A 17910-nucleotide genomic window follows, 5' to 3' on the forward strand; every position below is an offset into this window, starting at 1 on the left:
TGAAGCAAACATTATTATAGTCCTGTGTGGATTTTCACGCTGATCCAAAAGTCCTATTCAAACGGCAGGCACCATTTCAGCAGTTCCCATAAAGTACAGTCTAAGCGTCTGCTCATTAACTTTCCCAGACCAGTTGCTCCATAAATCAGCCTTTCCAGGGGAGTTCTTGCCAAATCAAACGTAGAATTCAGATATGATAACAGAACAGTGGCTCCCTCCCCCTTTGACTGTAAATCTTGCAACAAAGTCAGTCTCATAATGGCGGTTCCCAATTAGAACTGCGTCATCCAAAAGCCTTTTGTTACCTTTCCAGAACAGAGCCTTTAGTTGATAATTTTGTTTCCACACAGTTTATTTTCCCATCTCACTTGCTATCAGTCATGTGGCGGTTCTTCTTGGGGAGGGGTTGTTAGGTAAATCATATTGAAAAAGTGAAAAGTCCCCCCCCCCCTTTCCGATCCGTTTCAACATACCGACATAGTTGTGATTCTTTGATGTAGTCTTCTGTTCAGTCCAACCCGTCACTCAGCTTCTCAGTGGTCAATTTAATTAGCAATCAGTACACCCTTTCCTTCGCTCAAAACATGTGCATTTACTCTTCTCCAATTATTTATCTTGAGCAATGCAACTAGGATCACAATCAGAAGTAGCGTCCAGGAGATCCAAAAACTCACTCGAGGGCTTTCCGTCCAGTGCCCCCACCCCTCCTTCTTTCGAACTCGGGGGTGATTTATTGGCAACTGCGGATGAGGCAGCATTTTCCCATCCCCTGGGAAAACTCGGGAGGCTAATTTACTCCCATCATTAGCCTCTTAACCTGTGCGTTCTTACCCTGAAACTGTACTTAACCTGAAGCACCACTTTAGCTAATGGGGCCTGCTGCTGCCGCCGCGCCGCCACAGCGCGATTTATGTTCTAATCCTGAAGCAAAGTTCTTAACCCGAGGTACTATTTCTAGGTTAGCAGTGTCTGTAACCTGAAGCGTATGTAACCTGAAGCGTATGTAACCCGAAGTACCACTGTATAATTGTTGAGTAACAAAGGTAACTTTCTATATGGAAAATTTCTATATTCCAATTGTTTTGTCAATGGAACATTATTATTATTATTATTATTATTATTATTAACCACCCAATAATAAGCCCCCACAGAAAAAAATCAGATTTTAAAAGGGCATAGGATGTCAATGAAATCAACCAAAGGCCTAGTTATAAAGGAAGGTTTTGCCAGGTGAACTTCCCTGGCGAGAGAATTCCACAGATGGGGAGTCACTGCAGAGCAGGTCCATTCTTGTGTTGCCACCCTCTGGACCTCTTATGGAGGAGGAACACAAGGAAGGGCCTCAGAAGATGATTTCAGGTCCGGGTAAGATTATATCGAAAGAGGTGGTGCTTGAGGTATTGTGGTTCTGAGCCATTTAAGGCTTTCTAGGTCAAAACCAGCACTTTGAATTGGGTCCAGAAACTAATTGGTAGCTGGTGCAGCCGGACCAGGAGCGATGTAATATGCTCTTGTTCCAGTGAGCAACCTGGCCACTGAATTCTGCACTAGCTGAAGTTTCCGCACTGTCTTCAGAGGCAGCCCTATGTATAACACATTGCAAGTAATCTTACCTTGAGGTTACCAAGGTTAACAAATGTAACTTTCTGTATGAAAAAAGAATAAAATATTATTACAGAAAAAAGGCAGACCACAGCATTCATTCACGGCAGCCTCTCAACAGGTACTAACCTCCATGCGCTATTCAATCTTTTTCACTCAAACCAGAAGCACTTATAAAAAACAAACTATAAACTAAAATACCAAAATTTTCTTAAAGGATCTCTGCGGTAAACTAGGGTTGCCATTTTTTAGGAAATTGTTGAGCTTTTTTCATTGGGTTGCCGTACATCTGGGTGTTCCCTGACATTTTGCCGATTCCTGTCAGGACATGGCAGGAATTTTCCTGATGTATGGCAAGCCTACAGTAAGTGCTAATCTCCAGTTAATACTCCCACCAATAATACAAGGCCAGGGCTGTGAAATCAGCTTCAGAGAGTCATTTAGAAAGCTGTGAAACTAATGTCACTGGGAAATGAAGTCTTGCTACAACTTACAAGTTGACCCATAGAAAATACAACAACATTTTATGTTGCCTTGTGTCTCCCCCCCCCCCCCCCGGATTTCACATAGCTACCGATGCTGCCATTATCCTACTTTGCATGGTTTTGTGCTTTTCAGTATTAATCGGAATCTTGCCCCTTTAAACTAGTTTTAATGTGTGTCGTTCATAGCTGCTGGTTGAAGGGCACTCATCTCCAAAACACATTGTGTAACACAAGAAGCTGAATTAATAAAACAGCTTATTACAGTATGTTCTTGATCTTGTCTTCCTTTTGTTCTACTGCATGTTGCAACATGGCCTAGAACAGGTATGTCCAACTTTCAAGAGACTGAGATCTACTCCCACTATAAAAAAACTAGTTCTTGGTATGAGCTTTCGTGTGCAAGCACACTTCTTCAGATACACGGTGTGCTTGCACACGAAAGCTCATACCAAGAACTAACTTAGTTGGTCTTTAAGGTGCTACTGGAAGGAATTTTTTTTGTTTTGACTATGGCAGACCAACACGGCTACCTATCTGTAACTATAAAAAAACTGGCGGTGATCTACTAAATTTGTTGAGCTTTTTTTAGGGAGCCAAAGTTCTTGAGCTTTCAGGAGGGTTCGGGGGGCTCCCAAAGATCTACCACAGACACAGCACGATCTACTAGTAGATCATGATCTACCTGATGGACATCCCTGGCCTAGAATGCTGTGTACTTCTCCCCTTCCAACAGACGGAAGGGCAACAAGTTCGATTGGCAATGAAGCAGGAGCACATCAGCCTTTCTCAGCAGCAGCTCACGTGTAACTAGAGAAGACAAGAGACAAACAGAACAGGCACCTTTCCATTGCCTCCTCCGCAAGCATTAACTCTTTGTCAGACCATAGTTTAGTTTATTTGTTTGTTTCTTAAATAAAATTATGAGCTTTTTCAGCGAAAACTCTTCAAAAAATACAAAATTACTGAACCATCGGTAATAATCTCTAGCCCAGACATGTATCATCTTAATTCCTTGCCATATATTTGCATGGTGGTGATGCTCCTGCTGTAACCCACCATGGGTCTGAAACCTGACCCAGGGCTCTAGCCCAGCTTATGCCAACCTGGTACCCTCCAGATGTTTTGGACTACAATGCCCATCTGCCCCAACCACCATGGCCAATAGTCAGGGATGGTGGGAGTTCTAGTTCAAAAGCATCTGGTGGGCTACAGGTTCCACATCCCTGCACACACAAAGATTGTGGCAAGATCATTTTCTGGCAATGACTTGTGCATCTTCTTGTCTGTCACAGGAGGGCTGGTTACTATGAAGTGTCTCTGCTGCTCTGATCCTAGGCAGAGGCAACATGGCTAGGAGGGAGTAAAACAAATGGGTTGGAATTCAGGGAGGGAGGGAGGGAGGGAGGAAGGAAGGAGGGGGGAGGAGGAGGAGGGGAAAGGATGATAGGAAGAGAACTGCACATAGTGAGAAACTGCAGAGGTGAGGGAGGATGACGTTCTCGTATTAAGTTGAAATATCCAACTGCATTTTTTGAACACATCATTCCTCTCTTCTCTTTTGAACCAAATGGTAGCTGGGAAAGCAACATGGAAATATTTACACCATGTGGTGTGGACATCTACCCATTGTAGTAATGTCTGGATTTCAAGCAGTGAAAGAAGCGCTCATTGACCACTCTGAGGAATTAGACGAGCGACCAGAGACTCCTTTACTTAGGACTCTGATAAAAGGGAAGGGTAAGTAGTGAAGAATAATAATTTCTTCTGGTATTTTCTGAAGATGAAACATTTAAAGGGCTGTCCAGAAAAACAGAACAAAGGTTCTCTATTACTGCTGCACACAACAGGAAATGCATTACCTAGGAGCCAACACCTAGGGGCTGAGGTCATTCAGAGTGGCTAGTCCTCATGCTATCAAATGACACATTCGTTTGGGTCCATGAAAACCTGGCCTCAGCACGTGTGAAGATTTGATTGATTATGACATCTCTAAGAAACACAACACACTGCTTCTCTCAACAAGCTCTTCCAACATGTTTTGGGCATGGACTCATGTGGCAAATATAACATGTGAACTTTGCAATCACATAGTTACTATCATCATTATACATTATGAATTGCTTCTTGTATGTATGTCTCAAGGCACCTTACAGAGATATAAAAACAGTTTAAACTATGAATAATTATAGTTTAGAAGTCCCGGGTCCTAAGTAAGTCAGATTATTATTATTATTATTATTATTATTATTATTATTATTATTATTATTATATTTTATTAGGTTTTGACAAAAAAAGAGTTTTTTTAAAAAAAATAGAAAAGACAAAAAAGATACAAAATTATAAAATACAAAAATACAGACATTACACACAAAAAAAGAAAAGAAAAAAATACATATAAAAAGACAAAAATTCCCTCCTTCTTAATTTCTCCTCTTTAGTTAACTTATTTTCCTGACTCCCTCATGTCTCCCATTTTTGTATCCCTTTTAAAAGTTGGTTCAGGAAATTCATGTCCTGTTAGTCTATCTATTATTAATCCAATCTTGCATTTTACCTTGTTGCTAGAACCCTTGCAATTCATTTCAATGTCCTCAACATTCAAAAATTTTACAATATTTCTGCAAATACATTTTAAATTTCCTCCAGTCTTCTTCCACCGACTCTTCTCCCTGGTCTCGGATTCTGCCAGTCATTTCCGCCATCTCCATATAGTCTATTAGTTGCATCTGCCATTCTTCCAAGGTGGGTAGGTCTTGTGTCTTCCAATGCTTTGCGATGAGAATTCTTGCTGCTGCTGTAGCATACATAAAGAAAGTTCTAGCCTTCTTTAACACCGATTGGCCAACTATGCCCAGGAGGAAGGCCTCTGGTTTCTTCGGGAAAGTATATTTAAATACCTTTTTCAATTCATTATATATCATTTCCCAGAAAGCCTTGATCCTTGGGCACGTCCACCAAAGGTGAAAAAAAGTACCTTCAACTTCTTTACATTTCCAACATTTGTTATCGGGCAAGTGATATATTTTTGCAAGCTTGACTGGAGTATCATTTTCATAATATTCTCTCTTAGGGCATTACATGCCATGAATTTAATCCCGGTGGTCCACAACTTCTCCCAGTCAGCAAACATAATATTATGTCCTATATCTTGTGCCCATTTTATCATTGCAGATTTTACCGTTTCTTCCTCAGTATTCCATTTCAACAGCAGATTATACATTCTTGAAACTATCTTAGCATTGGGTTCTAACAGTTCTGTTTCTAACTTTGATTTTTCCACCTGAAAACCATTTTTTTATCCAAATTGTAAACCTCTCTTATTTGAAAATAGTGTAACCAGTCTCACACCTTCTCTTTAAGTTTGTCATAACTCTGCAATTTCAATTTGTCACCTTCCTGTTCTAAAATTTCCCAATATTTTGGCCATTTAGCCTCCATATTGAGTTTTTTCAAAGCTTTCGCCTCCATAGGTGATAGCCACCTTGGGGTTTTACTCTCCAAGAAGTCTTTATACCTTGTCCAGACATTAAACAATGCTTTCCTGACAATATGGTTTTTAAATGCCTTATGTGCTTTTACCTTGCCATACCATAAATATGCATGCCACCCAAATATATTATCAAATCCTTCAAGGTCCAAAACATCTGTATTCTCAAGAAGTAGCCATTCCTTCAGCCAGCAAAAAGCTGCTGACTCATAATAAAGTTTTAAGTCCGGCAGGGCAAACCCCCCTCTGTCTTTAACATCAGTAAGAATCTTAAATTTTATTCTGGGCTTTTTGCCCTGCCAGACAAATCTAGATATATCTCTTTGCCACTTCTTGAAGCAATCCATCTTATCAATGATTTGCAGTGATTGGAATAAAAATAACATTCTAGGCAATACATTCATCTTAATGACAGCAATTCGACCCAGCAAGGAAAGCTTCAGATTCGTCCAGATTTCTAGATCTTTTTTCACCTCTGACCAGCATTTCTCATAGTTGTCTTTAAATAAGTTCACATTCTTGGATGTCATATTCACCCCCAAGTATTTTACCTTCTTTACTAGTGTTAACTCTGTCTCTTTCTGAAATCTCTCTTTCTCTATTGGCGTCAAATTTTTCTCCAAAACCTTAGTTTTCAATTTATTCAATTTAAAGCCTGCCACCTGACCAAAATCCTGGATTACTTCTAGGGCCCTCTTAGTGCTTAATATCGGCTCCTGTAATGTCATAACAAGATCATCTGCAAAAGCTTTAAGTTTATATTGTTTAACTCCGAACTGAATACCCTGAATCAAATGTTCCCTTCTGATCATATTTAGCAAAACCTCCAGGACCGAAATAAAAAGTAATGGGGAGATTGGACAACCTTGTCGTGTTACTTTCTCTATTTTAAACTCTTCTGTAACCATATTGTTTACAATCAATTTAGCTTTTTTTTTTGTTCAGAATATATCACACCTATACCATTTTCAAAGTTTTGTCCAACCCCCATCCCCTGAAGATTCTTCTTCATAAAACTCCAGGAAATATTGTCAAAGGCTTTCTCCGCATCTATAAAAATCAAGACTGCTTTTGTGTTAATGTTCACCCGCAGCTTTTCTAAAATGTTAATTATATCCCTCGTATTGTCCGATAGATGTCTTCCAGGGAGAAAGCCAGCCTGGTCTTTATGTATCACCTCTGCCAAAACTTTTTTCAGTCTTCTAGCCAAAATGTCTGCAAAGATTTTGTAATCCACATTAAGTAGGGATATGGGGCGATAGTTCTTAAGTTGTGTCTTTTCAGACTCAGTTTTCGGTATAAGTGTGATATACGCTTCTTTCCACGTCTCCGGTGCCTTTTCCCCCTCCATAATTTCATTGCAAACCTCCTTTAGTGGTTGAATTAAATAGTCTTTCAAAGTTCTGTAGTACTTGGAGGTTAGTCCATCAGGCCCTGGAGATTTGCCCAGTTGCATATTCTGAATCGCACCTTCCACCTCTTGTTCAGTTATTTTGTAGTTCAATGATACCTTATTTTCTTGAGAAATTTTTTGTAATCCATTAGTTTTCACAAATTGATCAATTTTTGACTCAGTCTGCGGCCCTTGTGTATAGAGTTGTTTAAAATATCTCTGGAAGCAGCTTCTAATCTCCTGTGGATTCTGTATATTCTTTCCGTCCACTTCAAGATTGGTAACCGTGTTTAGCTTTTGTCTCTTCTTCAGCTGCCATGCTAACAGCTTCCCACATTTATTGGCTGATTCGAAGGTCTTTTGTCTCATCTGTTTAACTTTCCATTCAATGTCCTGATTTATCATTTTCATGTATTGTACTTGATATAACTTAATTTCTCTCAATATCTCTTGTGATTTTGGTTTAGCTCTAAGTTTTTTCTCTCCTTCTCTTATTTTCTCCAAAATCTTCTCTTTTTTCTCATTTTGAGTTCTCCTTTTTATTGAATTTTGCTGGATCAAAAACCCTCTCATTACAGCTTTGCTTGTGTCCCAGATTGTTCTTTTTTCCACTGTAGTCTTCAAATTTATCTCAAAATAGTCTTTTATAATTTTTTGGGCCTTCTTGATAATTTCTGGATCTCTAAATAAGGTGTCGTTCATCCTCCATCTAAAAGAACCAGTCAATGTTGGTTTCATTTCCATTTTCACAGGGTTATGGTCAGAGCAGGTTTTTGGGCAGATTTCCACTTTTCGGATCTTAGGAGCCATTCCTCTGGTTATCCAGATTTGGTCCATCCTTGTCCAAGTCTTTTGGGCTTCAGAAAAGAATGTCCCCTCTCTGCCTAGGGGGTTCTTAGTTCTCCAAATGTCAATTAAATCCATATTGTCTGTCATTTCAAAAAAGGTTTTCGGTAGTCTTCCGTCTTTTGTCACCACTTGTCTTTCTGACTTATCCATATTTGTCGATACCACTCCATTCATGTCTCCAAACATAATGATGTTAAAGTCCATAAAATCCAACAATGTCTCATGCAGTTTCTTGTAAAATTCTGATTTCCCCTCATTTGGTGCATATATACCTACTATCAAAAATTTCTCACCTTGGAATTGTATTTCAATAGCCACAAATCTTCCTTGGTCATCTTTGAAGAAGAATTTAGGTGATAAACTTTCTTTTGCATAGATCACCACTCCTCTCTTTTTAACTTTGTCTGATGAAATAAATTCTTGTCCTAATCTTTTGTTAATTAGTACTTTCCTGTGTGTTCTAATCACATGGGTTTCTTGCAAACATATCAAGTCCAATTTTTCCTTTTTCAATAAGTGGAATTTTTTTCCCCTCTTGTCAGGGGAATTCAGGCCTCGAATGTTCCAACTTAATACCTTCATAGACATTGTGTGGTTATTCTGCTTCTCCTCCAATTGCTCCCAATGCTTGTTCTTGGTCTGTGGGTGGTCTCACTTCTGGTTTGTCCAGTACCAATGGCGGCTTTGCTAGGTCCAAAACTCCTGGTTTTAATTTTGGTTCTCTTCTCTCTGCCTCTTTTTGTAATTCTTCCTCATGATCCTTCAGGAATCTCTTTTTGTCCTCCTCTGATCTTATCTTCACCTTTTCCCCTCTGTAAGTAAACGATAACCCCTGGGGAAATTCCCACCTGAAGATGACACTGTTTCTTCTTAACAGATTCACCAGGTCTCCGTAGTTAGCTCTGAGGTCCAATAGATATTTTTGAATATCTTTAAAAATTTCTATCCTGGAATCCTCTATTTCCAATGATTTCTGGTAATGTAGGCCCAGTATTTTATCTCTCTCTTCTTTGGATCTGAGTGTAATCAAACAGTCTCTTACCTTGTTCTTTCTTCTCCCTTTGTTCTCTTTGCCAAGTCTGAAGGCTGTCTTTATCTTGAAATCTTTCTCTGGATCAAGGCCCCAGAATTCTTCAAATTCCTGTGTAAGAAAGTCATTCAATTTTCCTTCTTCCAATTCTGGAACTGCCCTGATCCTTAAATTAGCCTGTTTATCTTTCAATTCAATTAAGGACAACTGTGCCTTATGGTCTTCTAATTGCTTATTAATTGGCTGTAATTTTCCTTCTACCACCAGCCCCTTTTCTTTAGCCTCATCAGCAATCTTCCTTGTCAGTTTAGATTCCTGCAGCAGTCGGTCAATGGCCTGAGTATTGGAGCTGATAGTTGTAGTATTTAAGTCAATTTTAGCTGACAGTTTTTCCAAGGCTCCAAATATTTTGTCTAATGATGCGTTTAATGTCTCTTCAGCACCCATACTTTTTGCTCCAGGCTGCCCAGTATCTTCTTTTTCTAAGACAGGAGGTGCTACTATTGATTGTCTTCATTGCTGCAATCTAGTTTTTATCCTTGTAGGCTGGGGTTTTTCCTGATCCATTACTTTATCTTTAGAATTCAAGGTCGCTCACACAGTTCAAGCTTCCTTTCTGGTGAGAAAGTTTCTAAACCTGCTGTAATGGAAAATCCCAAGCTATATCCCAGGCCTCTTCTAGGGGAGCACCTTGGCAACAATGTTACTTTCAAGGCAACTTTTCCAAAAGCAGTCCTGCCCTTTTTCAATAAAAGGCAACAGTTCAATAATAGGCAACAATTGCAAGGAGTCCTTTCCAGTTCACATGCAGAGTATTCACCGACAGTTACAAATGTTTATAAGCGGTGCAACACTTTCTCACTGTCTCTGGCAGACCAATATCAGGGATTAGGCAGTGGTCTTTTTTCCTCACTTTTTTTAACCCTTAAGTCCAAAGTTTCCTTCTCCCCCTCACTCCAAGAGGGAGTTCTTGTATCTGGCATTAAAATTTAGACTCCTCTGTTCTGCTTCTCCAGCTCTAACTTCAAAAGTCTTTGCTTTAATCCTATTCACAAAAACCGGAAGACGGACTTCCATTTTGTGCCTTCCCGCTTCAGTGCCAAATTCAAGTTCGCTGCGTCGATCAAAGGCAAGCCAAACCTTTGATCTCCCGATTTTTAAAGTCTTACTCACGGGTTATAATTTAGAAGCCGAATTTTCAAAGGAAAAAGGTCAGCGCTCTCTGGCAACAGCTGCGTGGCTTCACTCCACGGAAGTAGTGATCGACTCTCAGCACCACGCCACCCCCGTTCCACTCCGGAGCCCCTCGTGGGGTCCCTTCGCTACTGGGGGGGGGGGCGCTTCTGGCACCCGCCGAGTCCCACGGCCGCAGGCTTCTCCCGCCTGCGGTTTTTGGACGGGTCCCCACTGCGCCGTAGAGGTAAGACCCCAGGTTCCGCGGAGCTTCTCCTCCAGATCAGAAGGAGACCGCCATTGCCATTGGCGTCGCCTCCAGAAGTGCTAAGTAAGTCAGATTATCCTCTACCAGGGCCAGGGCCTTCTCAGTAATGGCTCCAACCTGGTGGAATGCTCTGTCCCATGAGACCAGGGCCCTGCAGGATTTAACTTCCTTCCGCAGGGCCTGTGTTGTTGTTGTTTAGTCATTTAGTCGTGTCCGACTCTTCATGACCCCATGGACCAGAGCACGCCAGGCACTCCTGTCTTCCACTGCCTCCTGCATTTTGGTCAAACTCATGCTGGTAGCTTCAAGAACACTGTCCAACCATCTAGTCCTCTGTCGTCCCCTTCTCCTTGTGCCCTCCATCTTTCCCAACATCAGGGTCTTTTCCAGGGAGTCTTCTCTTCTCATAAGGTGGCCAAAGTATTGGAGCCTCAGCTTCACGATCTCTCCTTCCAGTGAGCACTCAGGGCTGATTTCCTTAAGAATGCCTGTAAAACAGAGTTATTCTGCCTGGCTTTCAATTTGAATTTAGCCTGGTCTTTTATTCCCCTTCCTCCCCTCCCCTCCCCTTTTTATGAAGACTACCCACTCTGGGATCCCACAGCTAATTCTCCCTGGTCTCCTCTCTGGCCCAAATAGGACTAATTTAGCCAGCTAGCCCTGGTGATCATCTAATGTTTATTGGCTGGATTTCCCCCCTAAATTGATTTTTGAATTCTGAATTTATTGTTATTCACGTTTTATACTGTATTTTATGCTGTTTTTGGCTGCATCAATTAAGTGTTTTAAATTTGTTGTTAGCCGCCCTGAGCCCAGTTTTCTGAACTGGGAAGGGTGGGGTATAAATAAAAAAATATTATTATTATTTATTATAAAAGGTTTTAAAACAGTACAAAAACCAACAACAACTAAATATGGGTTAAAACAAAACAAGGTATACACCTATTGAAGTGACCTTTGTACACGACTGGGAAAGCTTGTTGGGGGAAAAATGTCTTCCTTTTTTTTGGGAAAGTGCAGAGTCATATTCTGAATGCAGTTCCAGAGAACAGGGACATTCACTCTGAAAGACACAGAGTGTCTGCTGAAAACTTTCTGCTGAAAACTACAAATGCACAAACTTATTTTTGTCCCACTTTCGTTGCAGTATAGTTTCCCCAGACAGAAATAATGCAGTAGTGTTCAGGCAGCGTTGCAGAAGAATTAACAAAGCAGAATATATCCACCATTGATGCATTACGTCTTGTCAAAAATATGGTGCAGAATTCACCCTCAGTAAAAAAACCCAAACCTGTCTAGCTGGACCAGTAGAAGTAGTAACTGGTTGACACCACACATTATATCCTTAAAAACAGTGTCAAAAAACTGGCTGAATTGGGTTTGTTTGGTTTTCCATACTTTTTATTGAAACTTTTCAGAAACACTAACTAAGCAAAAAAAAAAAAAAAAAAGTAAAAGAGAGAAAGAAATGCCAAGCCCTGTCTCAAAGGTAGATCTGAACTCTTGTCTCACACAGAAGGGAGTGGACCCTCCCAGCTCTCACCTGGGTGCTTCCCTTTCTTCCCCCAGTCTCCCATCCTGGGAGATCTTTCCTTCTCTGCCTCTCACACAGGGTCTTTCACCAGCCGGCAATCACCTTCAAGTGTGTACCCAATAGTCCTCCTCCATTCCAGTATGGTGACTTTATCTCCCAAACAATTCCAACCATTCCTCCATGTTTTTTTTTAATAAAAAACAAATTCTTCATTTCTATTTAAACAGGAATCTCTGCATTGTAGTCATATACAGTGGTACCTCAGGTTAAGTATTTCGTTTCGGAGGTCCGTACTTAACCTGAAACTGTTCTTAACCTGAAGCACCACTTTAGCTAATGGGGCCTCCTGCTGCTGCCGCGCCGCCAGAGCCCAATTTCTGTTCTCATCCTAAAGCAAAGTTCTTAACCTGAAACACTATTTTTGGGTTAGCGGAGTCTGTAACCTGAAGCGTATGTAACCTGAAGTGTATGTAACCTGAGGTACCACTGTACAATATTAAAAAATAACCCATAGTTATTTACTTGTTGTATATTCATTATTTTACACCCAGTTTTATATCTTGTGATCCCATTTCCTGTAGGCAATGATTTTCCATCCTAATTTAGCAAGAGAGAAAGAAAAAAGCTCCTTCCATTTCCACCACTTCCATTGTTTTCCCAATAGCATCACCAGAAGCTTGATAGATAGAAGTGAAATTTGATCATGATGGCCTTCCATGGAAAGAGCTAAACTTGTCAACATCACACTGTATCAGATACCAGTTTTCTCTTCAAAAATCAAAACGGTAGAGCTGTCAAGAAATCTCACTTTTTGCTGATACTGTAAAGTGCGGATGCATGTGACGTCATTCTGAGCGTCTGCACATGTGTGAGCGGCAAAACCCTGAAATAACCTGTTCCGTTACTTCTGGGTCACCATGGGATGCAACCTGAAAAGATTTAACCCGAAGCGACTTTAACCTGAGATATGATTGTTGTTATTTCTCATTGATTTTCCATAGGTATTGCATTATCAAATGGTCACACCTGGAGGCAACAGAGACGCTTTGTTGTAGTCACTCTGCAGAAGCTGTGGCGGCAAAAGAAAGGCATGGAGCACCAAGTAGCAGAGGAGGCCCATCAGCTCGTGGAGGCTTTTGCAAGTTCAAAGGGTATGTGATGCTAAGTGATGGTGCTGAGCTGGCATATGGAGATATATTTGTGTCCTACCTCTGTCCATTTTAGAAAGGAATGTGAGATGCTTTTCTTGGTTCCTAATGGAGATCCCAGCAATTTCTCTTGACCACCATGAACTCCCACTCTCAGTATGAACTGGACCAGCTGAGCTAACATTGACATAACTTTATTTTGCAGGACAGCCACTTGACCCCTCTCAAGAAGGGAATTACATAGTTTTGTTGCCATCATAGAAAACTAAATGTGTCTACTCTATACCCACCTAGCAGTGGCAATCATGGTGAGGCCCCTGCTGCCACCACTTGGCTGGAATTTTTTTTTAATGAAAGAGAGACCAGCAACTCAAGCACTATCGCTATTGCTGAGGAAAGCAGCCCCCTTCTGCTAAATCCTTTCCTCAAATTTAAGTTCAGTTCTCCACATTTCTACATCCATTCCTAATCTGTAAAAAAAAAAAAAAAGTACTCATGAAACTTACCGTACATGAATTTTCCCCCATCCCTATTCTTCACCCACCGCCAAGTACCACAAACGGGCACTAACTTGTTCCAGGAGAGGTCCTGAGATAGTGCCCAGTTTTGAAATTATGCCGGGGAGCTGGAAAAATATTTTGAGCCATACTTTTCTTTCACATTTTCAGCTAGGGATAATTCACAGAATCCAATCATTGTGGGATTCCAGAAAAGCTATAGACACCTTCCTTCTTCTTAGTGAGACTCAAACTAATATGCTAGCCCTGAAGAATAATGCAGATCATGTTTTATAAGTGCAATTCCAAAGCACAAATGGTTTGAAGAAGCTTCCTCATGGTAATGGCAGCATTTCTGCTATCTTTCCTTTAGCTTTATGAAATGCTCCCATGGCTCATGAAACATCTCACAGGGCCCCACAAGAAGGCTTTCTCCTGCGTGGAGATGGTGCGTTCATTTGCAAAGGAGGAGATAGAGAAGCATAAGGAGAATCAGTCCCTGTATGAGCCACAGGATCTCATTGATTTCTATCTACTTCAGATGGAGAAAGTAAGTATCTGCTTGGATGAGTGAATGCTGCTCATCCAAGGAATCATTATATTCCATGTTATGTTCATGTTAAAATGTCACATCTCTCTTGCAATGATGGCAGTTCTATGTTCAGGATGCTCATTATCTGTGTTATATCTGTCCATATATTCTGTGTTCCAAAGTTCAATTGTCTTTTACCACCGCTGGGTGGTGACCCTACTGGGCGTGGTAATCCAGTCAGGGAAAAAGAGAGGCAGACTATGTTTAGGGCACCTTTTCTAGCCCCTCCCCCATTTTGGAGTGAGCAGATTAGATCCTAAAAAGGGCTGCTCAGTCATGGATACAGCTGCCGAGCTGCTCAACTGCCTTGTTCCTTGAGTCAGAATGACTGAATCTGTATCCACCGCCCATGTGCTGCTTCATGACTAAGGGCTTCCACATTTCACAATCCTGCCCCTGTTACCATATGCTGATCACCATGGAACTTTGGGTGTTTGGGTTTGGGGTTTGTTTTTTGGAAGACGCCTGTACGTGAATTTGTTTTATGTCTGTAGATCAGTGCACAGTGACCAATGAACAGTCTTCGCAGTAAGGCTCTGTTCTGATGGCATGAGTTGTCATGGCGACCGGTAAATTCCGTTGTAACATACCGCTTGTTATCACCCGCTTGTTCTGCCGTTGATGACTTCTTGGATCATTCTTTGTCTAGCTCCTCCCCTTTGACCTTACTGCCTTGGGTGACCCTGCTGGGAGTACGAGATTCCCAATGGCTTCAGTCACAAGGGTCATAGGAATTTGCAAGCCCACTCATCACGAAAAGGTGATGATCCAGCGAGTGAGGGCAGCAACAGCGGGGGGGGGGGAGGGGGTGGCAGCAGCTTCCCATTTCACCTTAGGCACTATAAGAGGATACCCCACCTCTCATGAAGCATGTGTGGGTGGTATGGTAATAAGTGGGGGAAGGAAGATAAAGTGCTGAAGGACAGAATGTAATGCATGTAAATGACATGTCACTTTCCCCATTTTCAACACCAGAGCAGGAATGACCCAGAGTCCACCTATGATGAAGAAAACTTGGCCCAGTGCATTTTTGACCTCTTTGTAGGAGGGTCGGACACAACTAGGAGTTCTCTGCAATGGGCACTTCTCCTCCTGGCAAGTCATCCAGATATCCAAGGTGAGAGAGGAGAGCCAGGGCTTCTCTTGACCACTAGGTTGGAGCATAGTTCTTTACAGGTTTCATAAGGAAGCCTACAATAGTAGGGTTGGAAGGGACCCCAAGGGTCTTCTAATACAACCCCCTGCAATGCAGGAATCAACACATTCCCCCCTCCAGTTTGATACCATACCACAACCTGTACCTGTTTTGTTTTGCAAATCTGCTAGCAGTTTCTTTATGCAGCAAATGTACAAGAATGCCCCTGCTGTGAGATAAGTGACTGAGCCTCATTCCTGCCTCTCCATGCTCCATTACATGAGGGATGCGGGTGGCACTGTGGTCTAAAGCACTGAGCCTCTAGGGATTGCTGAGTAGAAGGTTGGCAGTTCGAATCCATAAGACAGGTGAGCTCCTGTTGCTCTGTCCCAGCTTCTGCCAACGTAGCAGTTCGAAAGCATGCCAGTGTAAGTAAACAGGAAATATTGAGGGCTGGGGGTGGAGGATTAATATATGACAGCCTTTGATCCCAGCCCTTCAGCAAATCCAGACAGTTCTGGCTTCCAGAAACTACTGAGATGAGCTTCTCTTTCAACCTTTTCTTACCTGGGATCTAGAGTGGGGAAGAACCATATAGACTGACTTAAACTCTTTGGAGGACGAGGTGGGCTTTGAATGCAAGAACCTGGGTCTCATTCACAGAGATTTATGGAATATGTTCAAGGGAAATAAATGTCCAACTGAAATAAAATGCAGTATTGACAATAAACCTGTTTCCATCATTCTCTTCAGATAAAATGCACAAGGAAATAGAAGATGTCATAGGTTCTGCTCACTCAATCTGCTATCAAGATAAGAAGAAACTGCCCTACACCAATGCTGTGATTCATGAGATGCAGCGCTTTAAATTTTCCAGTTTTTTGGGGTTCCCTAGGCAATGTACAAAGGATTTCAAGCTGCTTGGTTTTCTCATTCCCAAGGTATAACAGTGCGATACAGCTGCACTCCTGTAGCCCAAGAGCAAAGAGCAGCAGAAGGTTTCATATTGAGAGATGCAGCCAGTCATACAGGAAGTTCCTGTCTATTCAAAAATCTGAAGGGCAAGAGCAGGAGCTCCATCTGCAGACATGTTTCACCATCAGCAAGTGCCATTCCATGGGGCAATTGTGGCAGGGGAGGAGCATGTAGTGGCCAGAAGTCTCCGCCTGGTCGTGAGGTTTCATTTTAAAAGAGGTGGGGGAAAGTCCTCTTGTGTTCCTGCCTGTACAGAAAGTTTTTACAGTGATGAATACAAAGCCACCCACCAAAATAATAATAATAATAATAATAATAATAATAATAATAATAATAATAATAATAATAATTCAGATCAGTCTCTGCAATGATTAGTCTTGGGATAGTGTGGGACAATTAAAAAAATATATTGATCTGAATGCATTCCAAGTCACTTGTTTCTTATTTGCAGGGGACTATTATTGTTCCCGATCTGCGCTCTGTTCTTCTTGATCCAACACGATGGGAGACACCTGCAGAGTTCAACCCAAATCATTTTTTGGACAAGGATGGACAATTCGTGAACAGAGAAGAATATCTGCCATTTGGTGCAGGTAAACGCAGAAGACCAAACTATGTTGTGATCTGTAGATGTGCTTACTGGTCTGCTTCCAGGAAATGACATGAGCTGCAGCACATGAGGGAGTGGGCCGGAGCAGAAGGAGCATCTTTCTGGCTGGAGTGGCACTGCTGGTCAGCAGAATGGGGCAAGGCACTGGCAAGTTAAGGGGATCTCTAGGTTGGTGGCTTGGGACCAGAGCCACAGCTAGGTGATCTTGCGCCCCTGACAGAACTGTCCAGATTGCGCTCCCTTGTTGTTGTTTAGTCATTTAGTCATGTCCGACTCTTCGTTACCCCATGGACCAGAGAACGCCTGGCACTTCTGTTTTCCACTGCCTCCCGCAGTTTGGTCAAACTCATGCTGGTAGCTTCGAGAACACTATCCAACCATATCGTCCTCTGTCGTCCCCTTCTCCTTGTGCCCTCCATCTTTCCCAGCATCAGGGTCTTTTCCAGGGAGTCTTCTCTTCTCATGAGGTGGCCAAAGTATTGGAGCCTCAGCTTCAGGATCTGTCCTTCCAGTGAGCACTCAGGGCTGATTTCCTTAAGAATGGATAGTTTTGATCTTCTTGCAGTCCATGGGACTCTCAAGAGTCTCCTCCAGCACCATAATTCAAAAGCATCAATTCTTCGGCGATCAGCCTTCTTTATGGTCCAGCTCTCACTTCCATACATCACTACTGGGAAAACCATAGCTTTTACTATACAGACCTTTGTTGGCAAGGTGATGTCTCTACTTTTTAAGATGCTGTCTAGGTTTGTCATTGCTTTTCTCCCAAGAAGCCGGCGTCTTTTAATTTCGTGGCTGCTGTCACCATCTGCAGTGATCAGTGCGCTCCCTAGCCACGGATAAATTAGCTCTTCTTTCTGCCTCTCCCCCACCCCACCCTGTGCCATTCAATTCCCAGAAAATACAATATTTAATTTATTATGTCTTAATAAAAGGTTTCAGGAAAGCAAGTGACATTTAGATGGCATTTGACAGTTTTTTTAATGTAATCAAGTTGTAAAACAGTATACAGATAGGCCTAAATGAAATGTAGAAAAATATCATACTGATTTATTTCACAATGATAACTTTATATTATAATACTATATGATGTAAAATGGCATTGCTTTCACAATATTTGTGTTATTTGGTT

At 41.6% G+C, this 17910-nt stretch overlaps 1 protein-coding gene across 5 annotated transcripts in view; it reads left to right on the forward strand.

Moving 5' to 3' along the window:
- Positions 1 to 17636, forward strand: part of LOC310707401 (cytochrome P450 2U1-like) — a 51880-nt gene extending 34244 nt beyond the window's left edge. For 3 of the 5 annotated variants that reach the window (XM_083504581.1, XM_083504580.1, XM_083504582.1), the window contains 4 exons: positions 13840 to 14016; positions 15034 to 15175; positions 15947 to 16134; positions 16620 to 17636. In XM_083504581.1, the coding sequence (XP_083360707.1) occupies positions 13840 to 14016; positions 15034 to 15175; positions 15947 to 16134; positions 16620 to 16829 (717 nt within the window). In that variant the 3' untranslated portion in view covers positions 16830 to 17636. Of the gene's footprint in view, positions 1 to 13839; positions 14017 to 14678; positions 14945 to 15033; positions 15176 to 15946; positions 16135 to 16619 lie in introns of those variants that run through there. The other 2 variants (XM_083504583.1, XM_083504584.1) reach the window with 2 other exon arrangements.
- Positions 17637 to 17910: the final 274 nt, after the last annotated feature.

Source organism: Podarcis liolepis (genome assembly GCF_965112155.1).
Source record: "Podarcis liolepis genome assembly, chromosome: 5".
NCBI lineage: Eukaryota > Metazoa > Chordata > Lepidosauria > Squamata > Lacertidae > Podarcis > Podarcis liolepis.